At 37.7% G+C, this 16,470-nt stretch overlaps 1 protein-coding gene across 8 annotated transcripts in view; it reads left to right on the forward strand.

Moving 5' to 3' along the window:
- The window catches only part of NOL4 (nucleolar protein 4), a 191,058-nt gene that overhangs the window by 16,400 nt on the left and 158,188 nt on the right, over positions 1–16,470 (forward strand). For 7 of the 8 annotated variants that reach the window (XM_083823471.1, XM_083823465.1, XM_083823470.1 and 4 more), the window contains exon 2: positions 16,247–16,396. The exons of the other annotated variant lie outside the window; for it this stretch is intronic. In XM_083823471.1, coding sequence (XP_083679597.1) covers positions 16,325–16,396 — 72 coding nt within the window. In that variant the 5' untranslated portion in view covers positions 16,247–16,324. The remainder of the gene's footprint in view (positions 1–16,246; positions 16,397–16,470) is intronic. 8 annotated transcript variants of the gene reach the window in all.

A 16,470-nucleotide genomic window follows, 5' to 3' on the forward strand; every position in this document is an offset into this window, starting at 1 on the left:
AGCAGGAATGGCCGTAGCCCTGGGTACCAGAGCGGTTTCTCTTCCAGCAGTAGTATACAAAAACTATTTTTTATCAGCTTCAATAAATGGTGGTTTGTGTGTCATCAAATACAGCTGGAGGACTCCCATTGTCTTCAATGGAGCACAGCTGAGACCTAAAAGGATAGTAAAGCACCTGACCAATAACAGCATTACCCGTGAAAATAACATTGAATTCCTTTGTGAGAAACTAACCACAGAACCCCATCTGTATCCTAAAGATGTTCATGTACAAAAGAGCAGGAAGCTTTCTCTTCCTTTATAGTTGTTAAAATAGCTTAAAAAAGGAGTGTTATCAACTGTTACAATTTCTTTGTGAGTCCCATGGTGTTTGTCATTTTTTTTTTGAAAAATCCCATCTACAGTCAAATGCTCGTGTGAAAATTCTACTTTTGTGTTAAAAAGAAAAAAAAAAAAGGAAAAAAGGAAAACGGGCAAAAATCTTTTAGTAATCCTCCTAGCTGTATAGAAGAGATTGTCAATCTTAGCAACAGCTTCCTGTCAGTTCTCAAAATCTCTCAAGGACCCTGGGTATTTCATTATCAGTCTTTTCACTGGTGAGTGTATAACCTGCTAGTGGTTAGTGTGGTTCCAGAATTCTACTGATACTGTGGTATCAGTAGAAACTGATACTGTTGCTTTGTAAACCATGAATGGTCAGCAGGCTGCTGTTAGGGAAATTTGACTTTAAAGTCTGCAAAAGTCCCAAGTGGACCCTGTATACTTAGAAACCAACAGTTTGTTTCCTAAATCAGAAGGTTTTTCAGACCAATTTCAGGATTTTCCTTACCCTATTTCAATAATTTTTAATGCTTCAAATACAAGTTAATTATTCTTAAAACAAAGGCCATCAGCATGAAAGATGAGAAAACAAAGGATATAACTTCAGTCAAATTCTTTCAACATAATGCTTAGTAAGCTCTTTGAAAAAAAATTCAGAAGGTGTTCGAATTAACAAAAACAGTCTAAAATTTAATTACATAGATAGGAACACTGAATGCATCTTAAATTATATAAAGCTCAGCTTCATAATAGGGGAGTCTAGAAGCTTCAGATTTTGAAGTTTACAAATCAGATTGTAAAAGCATTATTTGAAAAAAGTTGCTTGACTATGCTGCTGCATCCAGAAAGGCTCTGGAAAAGGAGAGCACTCTGCTAAATGACTTGTTGAAGAGCGTACTTCCCAGGTGCCATCTCAACCAAATTCCTTCTGCTGCAACCCTGGGAGCATGGGAGGATTAAATATGAAAGTAACATCATTGCTTTACTTCTTGGGCTCTGTAGTTCTAATAGCTTGACTTGTGAGGGACCAAAAAATCCAAATAAATTGCTACAATACCTACATCATCAATAGCACACAAGAATTAATTCAGAGAATTTATGCAGCTTGAGTTATACGTGGTATTAGAGTCAAGATGAATATAATGGTTTTTTTTTTTTTTTCTCTAATAACTCACGAAATCCAATATAACTGATGTCTAGAAAGGATGAAGACAAACAATAGGATACTAGACTGGATGCTGTATCATCTTAATAGTTTTATTTATTTATTTTATTTTGGTGAATAATCAGAGCAGAGGCAGGTACGCTGAGTGGAAAATGAATGGCCATGACCTAGAAGCGGAAACGCAAGGAGACAAAAAAAAAAAAAAGACAAAACAAAAATGAAAAAAGCAAAGCAAACTAACCAACCAACCAACCAACCAACAAACAAAACAAAACAAAACAACAACAACAAATAGAAAAATAGAAAAAGGAGCAGCTGAGCAGAAGATCTAACAGGAGAAAATTAAATGAAGCAGCCCTTTTTGCTTCATCATCCAAAACGTGAGGGAGTTTCAGAAAGATTTTTTTTTAAATATCAGAAATCATAAAATATATTTGTCAAAAAGCTGATGGGAAAGCATTCCTGACCCTGGGAGAAAGAAAGTGCAATGATGGCGTTGTGTTGTGAAGTACTTTCAGATGGCAGGTTCCTGTTAAAAATGACTGAGCAGGATTGGAAATGTTGGCAAATAGATAGAAGGGATAAAATCCCAGATACAGAATGAAACCCCATCCTAAATGCATTGTACCAGCTGCTGACAGCTACCTCAAGGGTCTGTTCGCTTTTCTTAGGCAATGGACAGGCAGCCTGCCATGCCAGTAACATATTATTGAATCAGATTGAATTTAATTTCACACACACGCATAGATAAAAAACAAATACACATATTTACCAGACATGCAGCTGTGCCTGATGTCTCCCCAGAAAACAAATGCCAGGATACATGCAGAATACCCCCAATGAAAAGTTATGCTGGAAATGATTTGATTTGATGGGAAATTACTGTGTCATTTCCTTTTAAAATCTGTAGCAATCAACATGTAGTACCATAATAGGCTATTTGCAAGAGCAGAGCAGGGCTTGTCTGTGTGGTCTTTTAACATCTTTTTGGTGACCCGTGCTTCTTTGGCCACTGTAGATGTAGGATTTTGCATTTAGTCCTCTTAGTGAGGGCGAAATGGTCTTGTATGTGGCCTGGGTAGCAGGTGTGATTCATCAGTAACGTAACAGTGTATTTCTTCGAGCAGACAGGGCATAAGTGATGTAGATACAGTACATATTCAGTCCGCACAGCTGACTCCATCTGTTGGTGCAAGTGCTGCAAAGCCTGTTAGGATATTTGAAGTTAGTGACTGCAATAAAGTGCGAGCAAATGAGTGGGCACGATGTATTTACAAAGAGAGGGATGTGATACAAAATTTCCTACTACGTTGGCATCCTTGATTTTACTAAATGTTTCAGGATACACATGATCTCCTTCTGCAGTGTGTCTTGGGAAACGTAGTCCAGGAAGAAGCAAGCCTGATGGAAGGAGAAGGTGAAGGTTTGAGGAAAGCAAGCTACAGCTTTCTGTAGGCAAAGCAGTGTCTCAGAACATGAAGTTTAATGTTGAATTGATGCAGAAAGAAACAAAAGGTTTCACTTTCAAATTCCGTTCTTGATAACATTTTGCTCTACAGAATAAAAAATGTTATCGTTCATGTTGTCACCAAGACGAAAATAAATGACGGCTCTCCTTGTAATGTAGATTTGAAGCCTTAAACCCTTTGCCATCTCTAGCATGGGTGTGAAACTGTGATCTCTTTATTTGTATCAGCTTTGCTGAGAGGCTGAAAGTGCTGACAGCATGTCCCTAGTCCTTTGCAGACAGAGCAAGATTTTAGAAAGAATAGAACAACTTGGGAGCTTGAGTCGTAGTATATTAAAATCAATGTGAGTCTTCAATGGGATTTTGAATAACGTTATTATTCTAGAAGAAATAATTTTCTGGATCCTTTACAAAGGAAGATTTTTTTTTTTTTTTTTCCCCGCTGCAGGGGCACAGCAGGGATTAGGAGCTGTGGCAGAGCCCTGGGGAGGTGATCACTGATTTCTCACTGCCACTGAGAGGCCCTTGCTGACTTTCTTGGTGGATGTGATCTTGTATGGCACAGAGACTTCCCCTGAATGAATCCTAGAGAGTGTTCATATAGTGTCTGTCTTCCAGGTGAACATAACTAAGGGACAGTGGCACAGCAGTTTGCAAACATTTTGTAGCAGGCTGTTGTTGTAGGCTCAGCCAACAATTCTGCATTTACCTCTGCTGGTCTGTAAGACTGCCCCTCATATGAAGTGATGAATGTTACCTCCGAAAAGACATTTAAAAAACAACTGAAGAAAGTAGATTGTAAACAGTAGGAGACAATCCCTATACTGTAGGGGAATGGGCTAAGTGACCAGATGATTTTTCTTTCATCTGTAATATCCCTGAGTTTGTATAGTACTATTCAATTCAAGAAATCCCATAGCACATTGCAAGCTAAGCCACGAATTACAGCCGGCTCTAGGGGGGATGGCCGTATCAATCAGTCAGGCTGTACACAACATGTGTACATAATGAGAGGAAGAGAAACATTATTATCATTATTATTATTGAACACATCCGAGAGCTGTATCCCATTATCTTAAGACAGCCAGTATACACAGAGGAGCGAGAAAATGGGCAAGTTACTTAATATTGGTGAATTATGGTTTTGCTTCAGTTTGAACAGGCTAGCTTAAACTAAGATATTAGGAGACAGAGCACTGAATTCTAGTGAACCTGATGAATAATATAATCATTATACTGTATTTAATACATAATTGAATTCTAATGCTATGTTTCAACTTTTTCTTCCTGTTCTGGTAAAGAACTGAGAAATTGATAACTTTATTCTTTTTGTATAAAGAGAGCAAGTGCAGTTATGGATACATGCTCAAAGAAAAAAATGTTAATATAGTGCTGGGTTTGTGTTTTGTAGCACAGAGCAGTACTAATAATTATGAAGATCCTTATAGTTTGCATATTAACTGTTACAGATTTGAAAGAATAATCATGAACTTTAATTATACAGAGCAGACTATTTCATCTGCATCTTTCCTTTTCTTTCATCAAGTGTGCTTTACGTATACTAACATTAGCATGCAAAGCAATACTTATGGTAGTAAATTTGTGGGCATGCGTAGATTAGGGCAGAGACTTGCAAGCGTTTGATTAATAGGGAGTCTTTAACTTGCAAATAGTCCAATTTCCTATCTTCTATCATGCATCAAATGTTGGGGAAATCTGGTTACCTACTCGTTCAAAACATCTATTTTTGAAGTACTGTTGAAGAAGTAATGTTTTCTTTCATTATCTATGTGTTTCTTTCATTCTCTTAAAAAAAGAAAAGGGATGGTGCTCAACATTATTAGTGATCAGATTTGGAGAGTACCTCGTCTTCACTAAAAAAAAAAATGAGAGGAAAAAAACTACTCTTTACTCAGTAAAACAGCATTTACAAATTCAAGGTTTCAATTTGCAATTACTGATGTTTTGAACTGTTTGCTGTTTAGGGTTGCTCCAGATTCGATGCAGGGAATGTTCTGGGTAAAATTCATGTAACTGAATTCCTTTCCACTAGGAATTTTCAGTTCAGAGATGTATGTTCATTTCAGAATCAAAGGAAATAAAGAAAAATAGTTCCAGTCAATCTCCTATTTTTACAATTGATGATATTTGTGCATATTAGATAAGGTTGCAAAATATACGCAGGACAATTCATATAGAGGAATGTCGTTTCAAGTCTAGGCTTTCGAAGAAGGGGACTGGATTGGAGTAAAGGCCCAAAGGAAGGACACAGCAAGCACGAACCCACTGAATTTCATTGCCAGTGGCAGAACAGACACAGCTTTTGATTCCTGGCCCTCCGATGAGTGGTGCCTGAGCATGCCTGAGAGAACATGCACACAGTCCCTGTGGAAATTGCTGACCATAAATCTGTTTAAGCCCTGAAAAATAGTGTTTGGAGTGCATGAGGAGCTGCAGCTAGACTAAGAGAAGAACAAGGGGGAGAAACAGCAAAAAGTAGTGGGGAAAATGCACTTTATGTTACTGCTTCTCTAAGAAGAACCAATATCACTCCCACAAACATTAAGTAATCTCACTGCTTTCTGAAGGGCATTAAGTAAGGCGAGGAAGATTTATATTCTTTAAGTGATTATTGAAAAAATGGTTGAAAGAGTTTATATGGAGAAAAATTAAGTCTGCTGAGTCTTGAAAGAAGTTCGGGAGACCGTTTTACGTGGTTGTATTCTAGTGCATAACGCTACCAGCCAAAGAGAATTTGGTGGGCTTTCGTGAAGGTTCATCATTGGCAAGTGTTTTCTATCACAAAAACAGCTTCAAGATAGCATTTGATACAGAAGAATGTTCTTTATAAAGAGGATTACCAAAAGGGGTTGTAAAGGCTCCAATTTTCAGTCACTGCCACCATTTTTCCTTAGATTCTTTTTAGATGCATATTTTGTGTGTGTCGCTGTAGCAAAAATTAATCAGCACGGTGATATTGCAGGCCAGTGCTGAGCATTTATCCTGAGCAAAGTCTGGCTAACATTGACTTCAGTGTACAGTAGCAGCATGTTTCTGCTGAATGGTGATATGAACCCTCCATCTGCAGATGTCAGCCTCCTAATGATCGTGCTGGTCAGGGCTGAACATATGGCTGCGCAGTGTTTTTCAAAACTTGCTTCTGCTGGCAAGGATTGGCCTCTTCATGCTGTAGGTTTTGTTTACAGTTAGGGAATGGAGGAGGAAAAAAAGGAGAAAAATTGGTGTAAATGATCTGTCTGCAGCAGTGCTTCCTCATAGAAATGTAAGGTTTGCATCTGGCACCTGCTCTTGCCTAGGTTACCCAGGAGAGAAAAATGTTGTTGTAAGAGTGAAAAAAACATAGAATTAGGCAAAAGTAATTTAATTGAAGATCAAGCCTACAAATAAGTTGTTATAGAGCCCCATATAAGTCTGCTGAGGTCATTTCATTTTGTAAAATCTGATCTGCACACACAAATGCACACACATTAACAACTATTATAAAAAAAGCAATATTGTCTGTTTACCAACTAATTTAGTTTGATGTGCACTTCTGAGTGCACAAGCCCTCCCTCGGGTCTGACGTAGGAGTAGAGTTTTATAAATCCATTTTTGGAGCGATAACTTTTGCAACCCTCATAATGAATTTTCCTGAAAATCATTGTTAGATATTTGTTCACGACATTTGCTGGCTACACTGAAGACTTATTGCCAATATCTGACATGACATTTGCTACTTCTGTTTCAGACCTGGTGGGAGCCTAATTCTCCCTACAGTTCCTTGCTTGTGCTCCTAGCTCATCAGGGCTGTAACATCAGTACTGCTAAAACTCTGTGCAGACAGAAATAGGGTGTCATGCACAGCCCTGTGAATTCAGTTTTGCACTAACCTGACAGCTGAGTGAGCAAAGGCCCGTATCCCTGATCAGGTAACGTTACCTGCGTAATCACAGCAAGCCCTTCGTAATCCCTGTCCATTAGTCCTTGCAGAAATCTAGAGGCACCTCCAGTAGAGACTGTTAGCTTGTACTCCAGGAAATTCCCACCTCAGAAATATCTCTGTGCTCCCCACCAGCAAGCAGCTTTCTCCCAGTGTGGGCAGTGTACTGGCAATGCAAACAGAGCAACAGCCCCTGTGTGGAGCGCGATGTATGCTGGAGGCTCCTGTCCCCTTAGGCACTGGGGCTGGGGACAGCTCTCTTTATTCTGTGCTGTGCCTTGCGAATGAACGTGCTGAATCGGCACCTGGGTTGTACCAGAACCTAGGTTTTGTGTGGGTGATGCAAAGCCGCTAATGTTTTCTCATCCATCCCTACCATAAGCTGCCTGTACAGCACCAGTGCAGCTGAAAATCTGATCCCCAGTGCCTTTACTGATGTTGCTAATGAGGTTACCAATTAATGGCACCTAATGGTCTGTTGTAGCAGTGGTTTTGGTGATGGAGACAGCTGTCCTCTGGGAGCTGTGCTGAGACCATGAACTCATTTTGTATAAGCAAGTGAACAGCTGTTGCAGAAACATAGATGGGAGAGATTAGGTCACACACTTCATCTCCCTGCCACCCCAGGGTTATTCCTTGCAGTACATAGCAGGTGGAAGCAAGTTTAAGGGACAAAAGCCCTTGCTGGAGTTGAACCCAGAGGTCCAGACACAATAACACTATATCCTATTAGCAGTCTTCTGATCCATCTCATTCCCCTGACTTTTTTGACTATTTTACAAATTAGCCAGGCTTTTAAAACACTTTATTATTATTATTATTTTGAGTTTTGTCACTAAGCAATGTTGATCTGTGGTGTGGTATCCTCCTGAAACCTGATTACAGTATGTAACTCTTGGCACATATATATCACATTATTTATTAAAAAAGCTCCCCCAGGAACATCCGTGTATCACACAATTGTGAGTATTTGGAATATAATTCAGAAATACACATTTAATTTCAGAGCCAGCACTTTTGGGTAATGAGTTCTCACCATTTAAACTTCACTTCAGTGTTAGGTTACTTTTGGCATACACTAGTTGCATTTCATCAGTCTGAAAAAAGGTGGCATTATAGATCTACATTGCATTCCCCTACTGCTTGAATACCTGTAGCACATTTTAAAATATAATTATGCAATTTTGGAAACATCAAAGGAATGTTAAGAGTTAATATTCAGTTAGTATCTTTACCATTTATTTTTGCTGAGCTGATGACAATGCCAGAGATTGTAGTTTAGAAAAATAAAAACAAAACATATCAAACAGGACCAATCTAGGACCAAACCCCATTAATTTTAATATCCCCTAAAGTCAAAAAAATATTAGAAGAGAATTAGTTGTTTTATGTGATCCTGGTAAACTTATCTGGGACAAACAATTGTTATAATTTTCACAGAAGTGCTATATAGATGCAAAGAACTGCTTCAAGACAAAAATAAAACTAAATTTTGCATGTATTGCCATTTCTAGTAACTTTTAGAAACAAAGTTTCATGGAAATTAGTATGCAATGTGCTGAACTGTTAGACTGGAGAGCTGAAGTCCCCTGTCTTCAAAATATCCACCAGTAGCAGCTGACCCTTCCAGCTTACCTGTAGGACTGAGAAGGCAGTTACCTTGTTAAGCTTTTAGCTTAGCATTGCTATCTCCTCTGTAAAAGTCTTGAAGTCACTGTTTACAGTTTGGCTGATATGATTATTACATAAAATTTATGAAGAGCACAAGCACATGAAAAAGTGTTTAAAGAGACTGTCATTTCAGCATTTGTACAATTCACGGTCACTTCTGCTTTGCTGACTTGCTGTCCTTCTGTTTTGGGGCTTTAACCTGATGATATATTTACATTTTTTTTTTAGTACAACTGAAGAGATACAAAAAAATTACCACCCAGAGTAACTTATTTGAACTTTTTTTTGGTGTTGCTTTGTAAGGAGAAATCATATTTTATAGCTATCCTAATAATTACCTCTATGTTCAGTTTTACTTTCAGTCAAAGAATGACAGATTATTGTAAGAGGACAAATTTTCACACACTTTCATCATGTTAGATGGTAGAACTGAAGTCTTGGCTGTTTTTTAAGCTTAAAAAGTGCCATTTCTTAGAAATCACACAATTATAGAAAATTCTGTTCCTCATTAGTCCTCTAATGAATCACCAAGAGGGAATAAGTGCATTAAATCTTTGATCATGAATGTGAGCTCAAGCAAAAAGTTCAGATGATATTTGGCTATGTTACACTCCTCCTCTCTTTGGTTGTCCTTACTGTCCTAGTTAAGTGTACTACCTCTCAGCTGCTTACAAAACAGCGGGTTTCAAAAGGGCAAGTGAAATCTACTGAATATTTCCCGAACTGTAATGAATATTAAATAAATAAATAAATAAATAAATAAATTCAAAGACAAAACTTAATTAGCTCTAATAGAAAACTAACCCCCTAGGAAAAGGACAGCATCCTTCAAAGAACAGGAAATAATACAATCTGGTAAATATTATATATTAAAAAAAAAAAGAAATAGTTGTCACTTTGCCATTTTAAATATAGACTTCTGGACAAACTATTTGGAAGCAATGTAAGATCAGGAATTCCCTTCTATAAGCTTTTTTAAAATGAAGAATTCATTGGTGAATTATAGCTAAATTCAAATTAATCACAAAAAAATGCAATTTGCTGAGTTAATTTGTTCTCCCGGTGTTAGGAATAACCCAAAGTCCAAACTGCAGTCTTCCTGGAGGTGTTGTATGTGCTCTTCCTTTCCTTCTGTATAGTTCTAGCTTTGGTTTCATTGAAAATTTTCCATACTTTTCACTAAAAATGATGCATATTGGTTTATTGTTCCTATATTAAATATACCAACTCCAGATAGTTCTGTAGACCGAATACAGCATTAAATTGCTTTCTCTGTCAGAAAACAAAGAAAAGCAAAAGAGGCAAGCTGTAATAAGACTGCATCTAGTGCTGAAGGCATCATCTGTCATTTCAGCAGGCTAAGCAGGAAGGTATTTGCTGGATAGGAGGCAGGTAGATGGAGTAACGTGGCAAATACGGCCTCCAAGTCAGAATATGTGTTTGTTCAGTTTCTTCCTTTCTTCTGCTCTCCCCAGTCACACCAGGGCAGTGTGTGCCCTGAGTTAGATATGTAAATGTCTTCCTCATCTATTTGGGTAGTGTTCATCACAGTGTGCACGTGTGAAAAGTGCTAGTTATATTAACAAAGCTGTGGCTGCGTCTGCACTGGCGTTTTGGTTTGGAAAAGGAACATGCACTTGAAACAGATCTCCTGACCACACTCGCTTGCTGTGCTTTGTTTCACCTCCAGTGCTTTTTCAGTGCATGAACTGGATACTTTCAGTGAAAGAAAACTGGCATTTTTAACACATGGGCACCTACTGGATTTCAACCAGAGGTGGGTGTCCAAAGCCAGGGACCAGACTAAAGCTAGCCTGAAATACACGCAGGATGGAATCAGCTCCTTGGTATCAACTGCTTTGCTTTACAGATCTGCTTCTCTAACTGCTTTGCTTTACAGATCTGCTCCTCTTGTGCTGCTCTGCTTGCTTGTATAGATATCGCTCATGGTGTTTGGTTAGCCTGGATCAACAGACTTAACAAATAGTCAAATGTGGCCTGTCTTGTAACTCATTTTTGTTCAGAATGGTGTGAATGTTTAAAAGTCTAAGAAGAAATAAAAAAATCAAGTGTTAGTGTGCTGAGGCAAAACAACGTCCAGACTTTAGTTAAGAAGTATCTCTTAACTATGAAGAGTAGTCTGCAGCGTAACCTGTGTCTGCTTGTACATCCATAACTCTCCCAAGGCAGAGGAAAAAGAAAAGTTTCTGTCCATCTCCAATATGGAAAGAGCTTTAAATATTTATCTCAGAGACATTGGGCAGGTTATTATCCTGTTCATGCCAAAGGGGCTTCTGAAGATACCTCTGGAGGTACTTTGTCTGTCATGAAATCATTCCCTTTCCCATGTTACTACATTTCAAGGAAATAAAGGTGACAGACCTTCCTTTTGCTGTTTGGCAAGCTGCTTTTCACAATCCATTATCTGTAATTGCTAGAGCTTAATTTAATAGAGCTAATGATTCATATCAAAAAGATGACCTCACCTAAAACTTCTCAGTAGGACAGTCCTTTCAAGTGAGATCTTTTACATTCATTTGGCACTCAGCATTTCCTGTGTTATGGTCTGTTGACAGAGATTTTGCTTTGGTGTTTTCCCATCATCTGGACCAGTCCGAGAGACAAAGGAGTAAGGGACTTCTGCTCAGAATTGATTCGGTCTGTTACTGTTTATTGGGTCTCTTAAGCTTCCCCATCAGGACAGCAGAAGACTTTTTTTTTTCACCTAAAGCTTCCATAAAATTTCTGTTCAGAAGAAAATTGTAAACTTTGTGTCTATTGTTTAGTTTTAGTCTCTCGTCTCAAATGATATATTAATTTGCCATTTTTCACTTGATTCTTTTAATTTCTAATATTTATTTCCACTGTGAAGTTTGACTTCATAATGTCACATCCAAGCTTTTAGGCTTATTCTTTGTGGGGTTTATTGCTCTAAAAGTTCCAGATAGAGGATTTGTCAGGTGGAAATAGTGTACATCTGCCTTAATGTAACTTTGATTTTTCTTGTCTCCATCTGCTGGTAGAAGATGAGACTAGCTGTTCAAATGGATCATATAACGAGTAGCAGAAACAATACATTTCAAATAATAAATGTCCCTTTTGCTCTTATAGACACCTTCCATTAGGAACTGGATAGAAATGATCAATTTATTTATTTTTACACCACTTAATAACAGCTAGCAAGTGCTAATATTTTTGATCTATTGTAGATTTATGCTGCATTGACAGGAGAGTTAGATATTCGAATGGATATACTAATAACCTGAGAATTCAAATCAGTGTGCTGATGAAAATAGATTTGTTCGTTTCTATGGGAGCAAGAGACATTCTTAAATGGTCATCACTCTTCTTAAATATTAATATTTTTACAGTTACTGAGCAAGCAGATAAAGGCAGTAACAAATAATGGGATTTTCAGTGTGATCATTTAACTTATTTCTGCAGACAGATATATAAGGATTATGTTATACATAAACTACTGGTTCCTGCTAATGCTTATGATACAAAATTTTTCTGTGTTCCATCCAAAAGGAATGAAATACCTGCATAAAATCATGTCAGGAGTTCATTATGTATAGGCTAACAAGGAGGCTGTGTTATATGCAGAACTTTTTGTAAGGATGTATAGTGCACTCAGGGTACAGTGAAAATGCATATGAAAGACAGAAAAACGTGATACTAGGCAGCAGAGGTGTGATGGCATGGTTGTGCTTTAACTCTTCTGTAATCTAAAGCGGTATGTGTCAGAAAAATGTTACACAAATATTGCAGCATTCAAAGGAGTCTTACATTTGTATGTGATTTACGTAATGTAATTAAATATTTAGCTTGATTGTTATTTCCATCTACCCTTAATGATTTGTAGATGCTTCTGACTTTGATGTTTTTACAAGAGGTTTTTATAGATCTGCACATTTTTATAGAACCACCAACCAAGCCTTTACTTTTATTTTCCATTTCCTTTTATCATGTGTTTATAGGAAGATTTTTCAAACACTGTAAAGATGCCAATAGTTATATTCATTCATGAAACAAGAGGATGTTTTATGAAACCTATTTCCCCCACAAAATTTCAACATGAGATGGTGCCAGGTACTCTCAAGCAAGAAACTACAAGCACTTTTGTTTTGGTGGCTTTAATTTTAAAGGCTTGTGTTAAATCCTCTGCAAAGTAACTGCCCAAATGACGGCCTTTTATTTAATAGATGTTTTTGTAGTTTGCAGTAAGAGTTTTATATATTTGCATCACTGGCAAGCTTTTTTTTCTTCTTTACTCTTGCTAGCCCTGCAGGTTCCACCTCAGTAAAGGAAATTGACTCTCTCCTCAAGCATCATTGTTCAAAGGGATCCTTAGCAGTTTGTGAGAGGTGAACAACTGTCAGTAAAGCTCAGTTCTGTCCAGAAATGTATTCTTTATGTCGATAACTAGAAACAAACGAACAACTTTAATCTCAGAGTGCAAATGCAATTTTTAGGGCTGAAAAGGAAAAGAAACATCTATTTATTTGTATCCTAAGCACATAAGAAGATGAATGAATAAAAATAAAAACAAGGAAAACCTGCAATGCAAAGAGTAAAATAAAGTAACTTTCACTGGCAGATACTGAAAGCATTCTAGCTCTTACAAGGATGAGTTGCATTTTGGCAGTGCCTGCTACACTGATAACCAAAGAGAAATCTTTGGAAACTGACTTAGAATAGGGGCATACCTCTGTGATGGCTAAAACAAATGCGATGACAGTCAACCTAAAAGATTTAAGTCTGAGACCAATTTTTGAAGAGAAACATTCAGTGAGGATTCTATCCTTAAGTCATTTTTTAAAGTGGGACTTGGGCTCTTACCATGATGAAAAAAATGCCTTAGAATACCCCAGTGATTTATAAATATCCTTCTTGCGCTCTTAGAGATGTTAGTAGCCAAGTTGCTTTGAACATGGTCTTTGAGCTTCTCTGTCATGGAGTTGTCAAGAAGGGACTCAATTAATATCTGGTCTATCCAAGAGAGGATTTACTCAAACTATCCCTGACAGATACTTGTCTAACCTGGTCTCAAAATTCTCCTGTGACAGAGATCCCACAACCTCCCCAGGCAAACTGTTACTGTACTTGACTATCCACTTTTATAGTAAGTTTTTCTTAATGTGTAATGTAAATCTCCCTTGCCGTGGTCTAAGCCTATTACTTGTCCTGTCCCTTGTGGACATTTCATAGCCTTTCAGACATCTGAATAGCATTATCATGTATTCCCTCATTCATCTCTTTTTAGACTTAGTTGAGGCTAAAAAAAAAGTCCCCTTAGGCACTGTGAAAATTTTACCCAAAGCCAGCTTATAAAGTAGAACTGCTTTGTTAATGCCTTTATCAAATAGCAATTTCAGGATAAAAGTGTAGTGTAATGGCACGTGGTAGGAAAGTAATACAACTGCATCCACTTCAGAGACATTATAGTTTAAATGGAGATTTGGGGTTGTATCATTTGCCCAGCTTTTTCTTTGCTGGGATGTCAGTACTGGGATATCAAAAGTCTTAGTAAATAGCTATCTCATTCTCATTCAAGTTACTCATCTGGTGTATTGCTTCTGCAGTTAAAGCTTAAGTCTCTGCAGAGCATTGCATTGTGCCAGATGTACTTCACAGCTTACTTGCAGCAGTTCAGCACCTTTTAAACGCTGTTTTCTGAAACAGGGTCTACCTCATCACCTTATGCAGCACCACGTGGAGTGAAGCCTGACCTACTCATTGCCCAGGCCCAACCAGATATACTTATGGTGAAGTTAGGAGTATAGTTGCTAAGTAATAATTCTGTCTTACCCTGAAGGAGTTTCCACTCAGTGTACATCATTTTTTCCTACCCTCTTTAACTGACAAGATTTTGAAAGTTTTTATTCATTTTCTGGCATTTCAATTAGAAGGCATGACATAAGGTTGTGCAAATTTTATTTCCTTGTATTTTTGAAAGTAGTAGTCATGCTTATTATTTTATTCAGCTGAAAGGAGAACACACAACTTGAAGAACACAGCCACATCATGTCTACCTGCCTTTGGATCTCAGTGTCCAGTGAGGGGACAGATGGGACTACGAAAAAAGAGCACTGCACAGTATGGCCACCAATAGCAGCAAAAAGAGTTTTCTTTTTGAGGTTCTTCTTTGAATGTGTTCTTAATGTTTGTATGTGTCAGTTCTGCTGATGTGGCATCTCAGGTTTTAAATTAATATCGTTGTAATGCATTTCTCTTTAATTAAAAAAGAGAGCTCCCCCGTAGGAAATTTCCTAAAACAAAACTCATTAGTAATAAACAGATTAAATCTTTATCAGTTAATCAACACTATAAACTTCTGAGTGTTCTGAGAGTGGCGAGAGATAACACTGTCGTCATAATAAGAGCGTTTGAAATCATTAGGGATCCTACCGAGCCCTTTGGGTGGTGAGAGAATAATGATTGAGGATGGGTCCCCCTGCAGAGATCATGTGTGAATTTCCCTAAAGGTTAAAACTGCAAAAATCTGTTGCCCCATCTCTAAAGATTTTTTTTTTTTTTTTATATAATACACAACAGCGATGGGTAATACCAAACAAATTTTACTGATGCTAATACCTGAACATGCCATGATGCCACAGAATTTTCATGCAGATGGTTAATGAAATTTTAGGGACTGCTCATGGGATGGGAGCCTCTCCATGAAGGCTAGGTGATACTGTTGCTTCCTGAGGTCTAAATTCAAAGACTGAGTTGGATTGCAAATGAATTGGCCATTCTCACTTTATTCCTCACAAACTCATTTTGTACTGCGAAACACAGCCTGCTTCATAGCTGCTTGCCCTGGAAAAGCAAGATTCCCAATTCTTTCCCCTTCATTAGAATTGAATCCATAGACAGCTGTAAAACAAAAAACCCTCATATGGATGGTCCAAATTGAACTGCGATGATTAATTTCCAGGCCACTGGGGACTCTTTCTATTTAGAAGTCTTTAGCTACCACGGCACTGTCAGTTATGGAAATCAGTTGGTAGATGTCCTCACTTTTCTGTCACTCATTCCAATCTGACATTTGTGTACAAAAGCACAAATTTTAGAAATATCTCTTTCTTTTCCTCTTATTGTGGTATGTCTTCAGGCAGTATATTTTCAAGCAGGTTTTCTGGGGGTAAATTGTTTATAACAACTTCCTTTGTATTCATAATTACAGTCAGCTCTGTCACCTGTGAATTAAAACCTTTTATTAAATACCTTTATGAAATGCTAGGTACAGATTTACTGGGAGGGGAATAAGAGGATGAAAGAGCTGTTGCATTCTTATTAGCAGCCACATAATGCATTTCTATGCCACGACTGGGACTGCTTCTGCCTTTGAATGTTGTTTGTGCATTTGGAGAAACAAGCATGGATACTTGTATCATTTTTGAAATAATGGAAGATCACTTTCTGTCAAGAAACCAAATGCCCTGCCTTGGCAAAATGGACTGTTTGCAAGGGATAGTGCCATATGATCCTTCTGATCATACAACTTTTTTACCTTACTATTTCTGTCATTCACAGACATGTCTGGGTGACCTTCAGATCTCAGAGGAAGGGTCTTTAACTCCTTGCTGAAAGAGGAGAATGTGTCTCATGATTATCACCACTTACTTATTCCTCCTCTCCTCCTTACTTTTTCCTTTCTCTTTTTTTTTCTTTTCAGGATGGAGTAGGTGTAGATGAGAAGCTGTCTTTACGGCGGGTAGCCGTGGTAGAAGATTTCTTTGACATTATCTATTCCATGCATGTTGAAACTGGGCCTAATGGAGAACAAATCAGAAAACATGCTGGACAAAAGAGAACATATAAAGCAGTAAGTAAAAAAAGACAACAACCAACCAACTAAAAGTAAACAACAGTCTCTAAAAGTGTGAATTATTTGGGCTT

This window comes from Anser anser (assembly GCF_964211835.1).
Source record: "Anser anser genome assembly, chromosome: 2".
NCBI lineage: Eukaryota > Metazoa > Chordata > Aves > Anseriformes > Anatidae > Anser > Anser anser.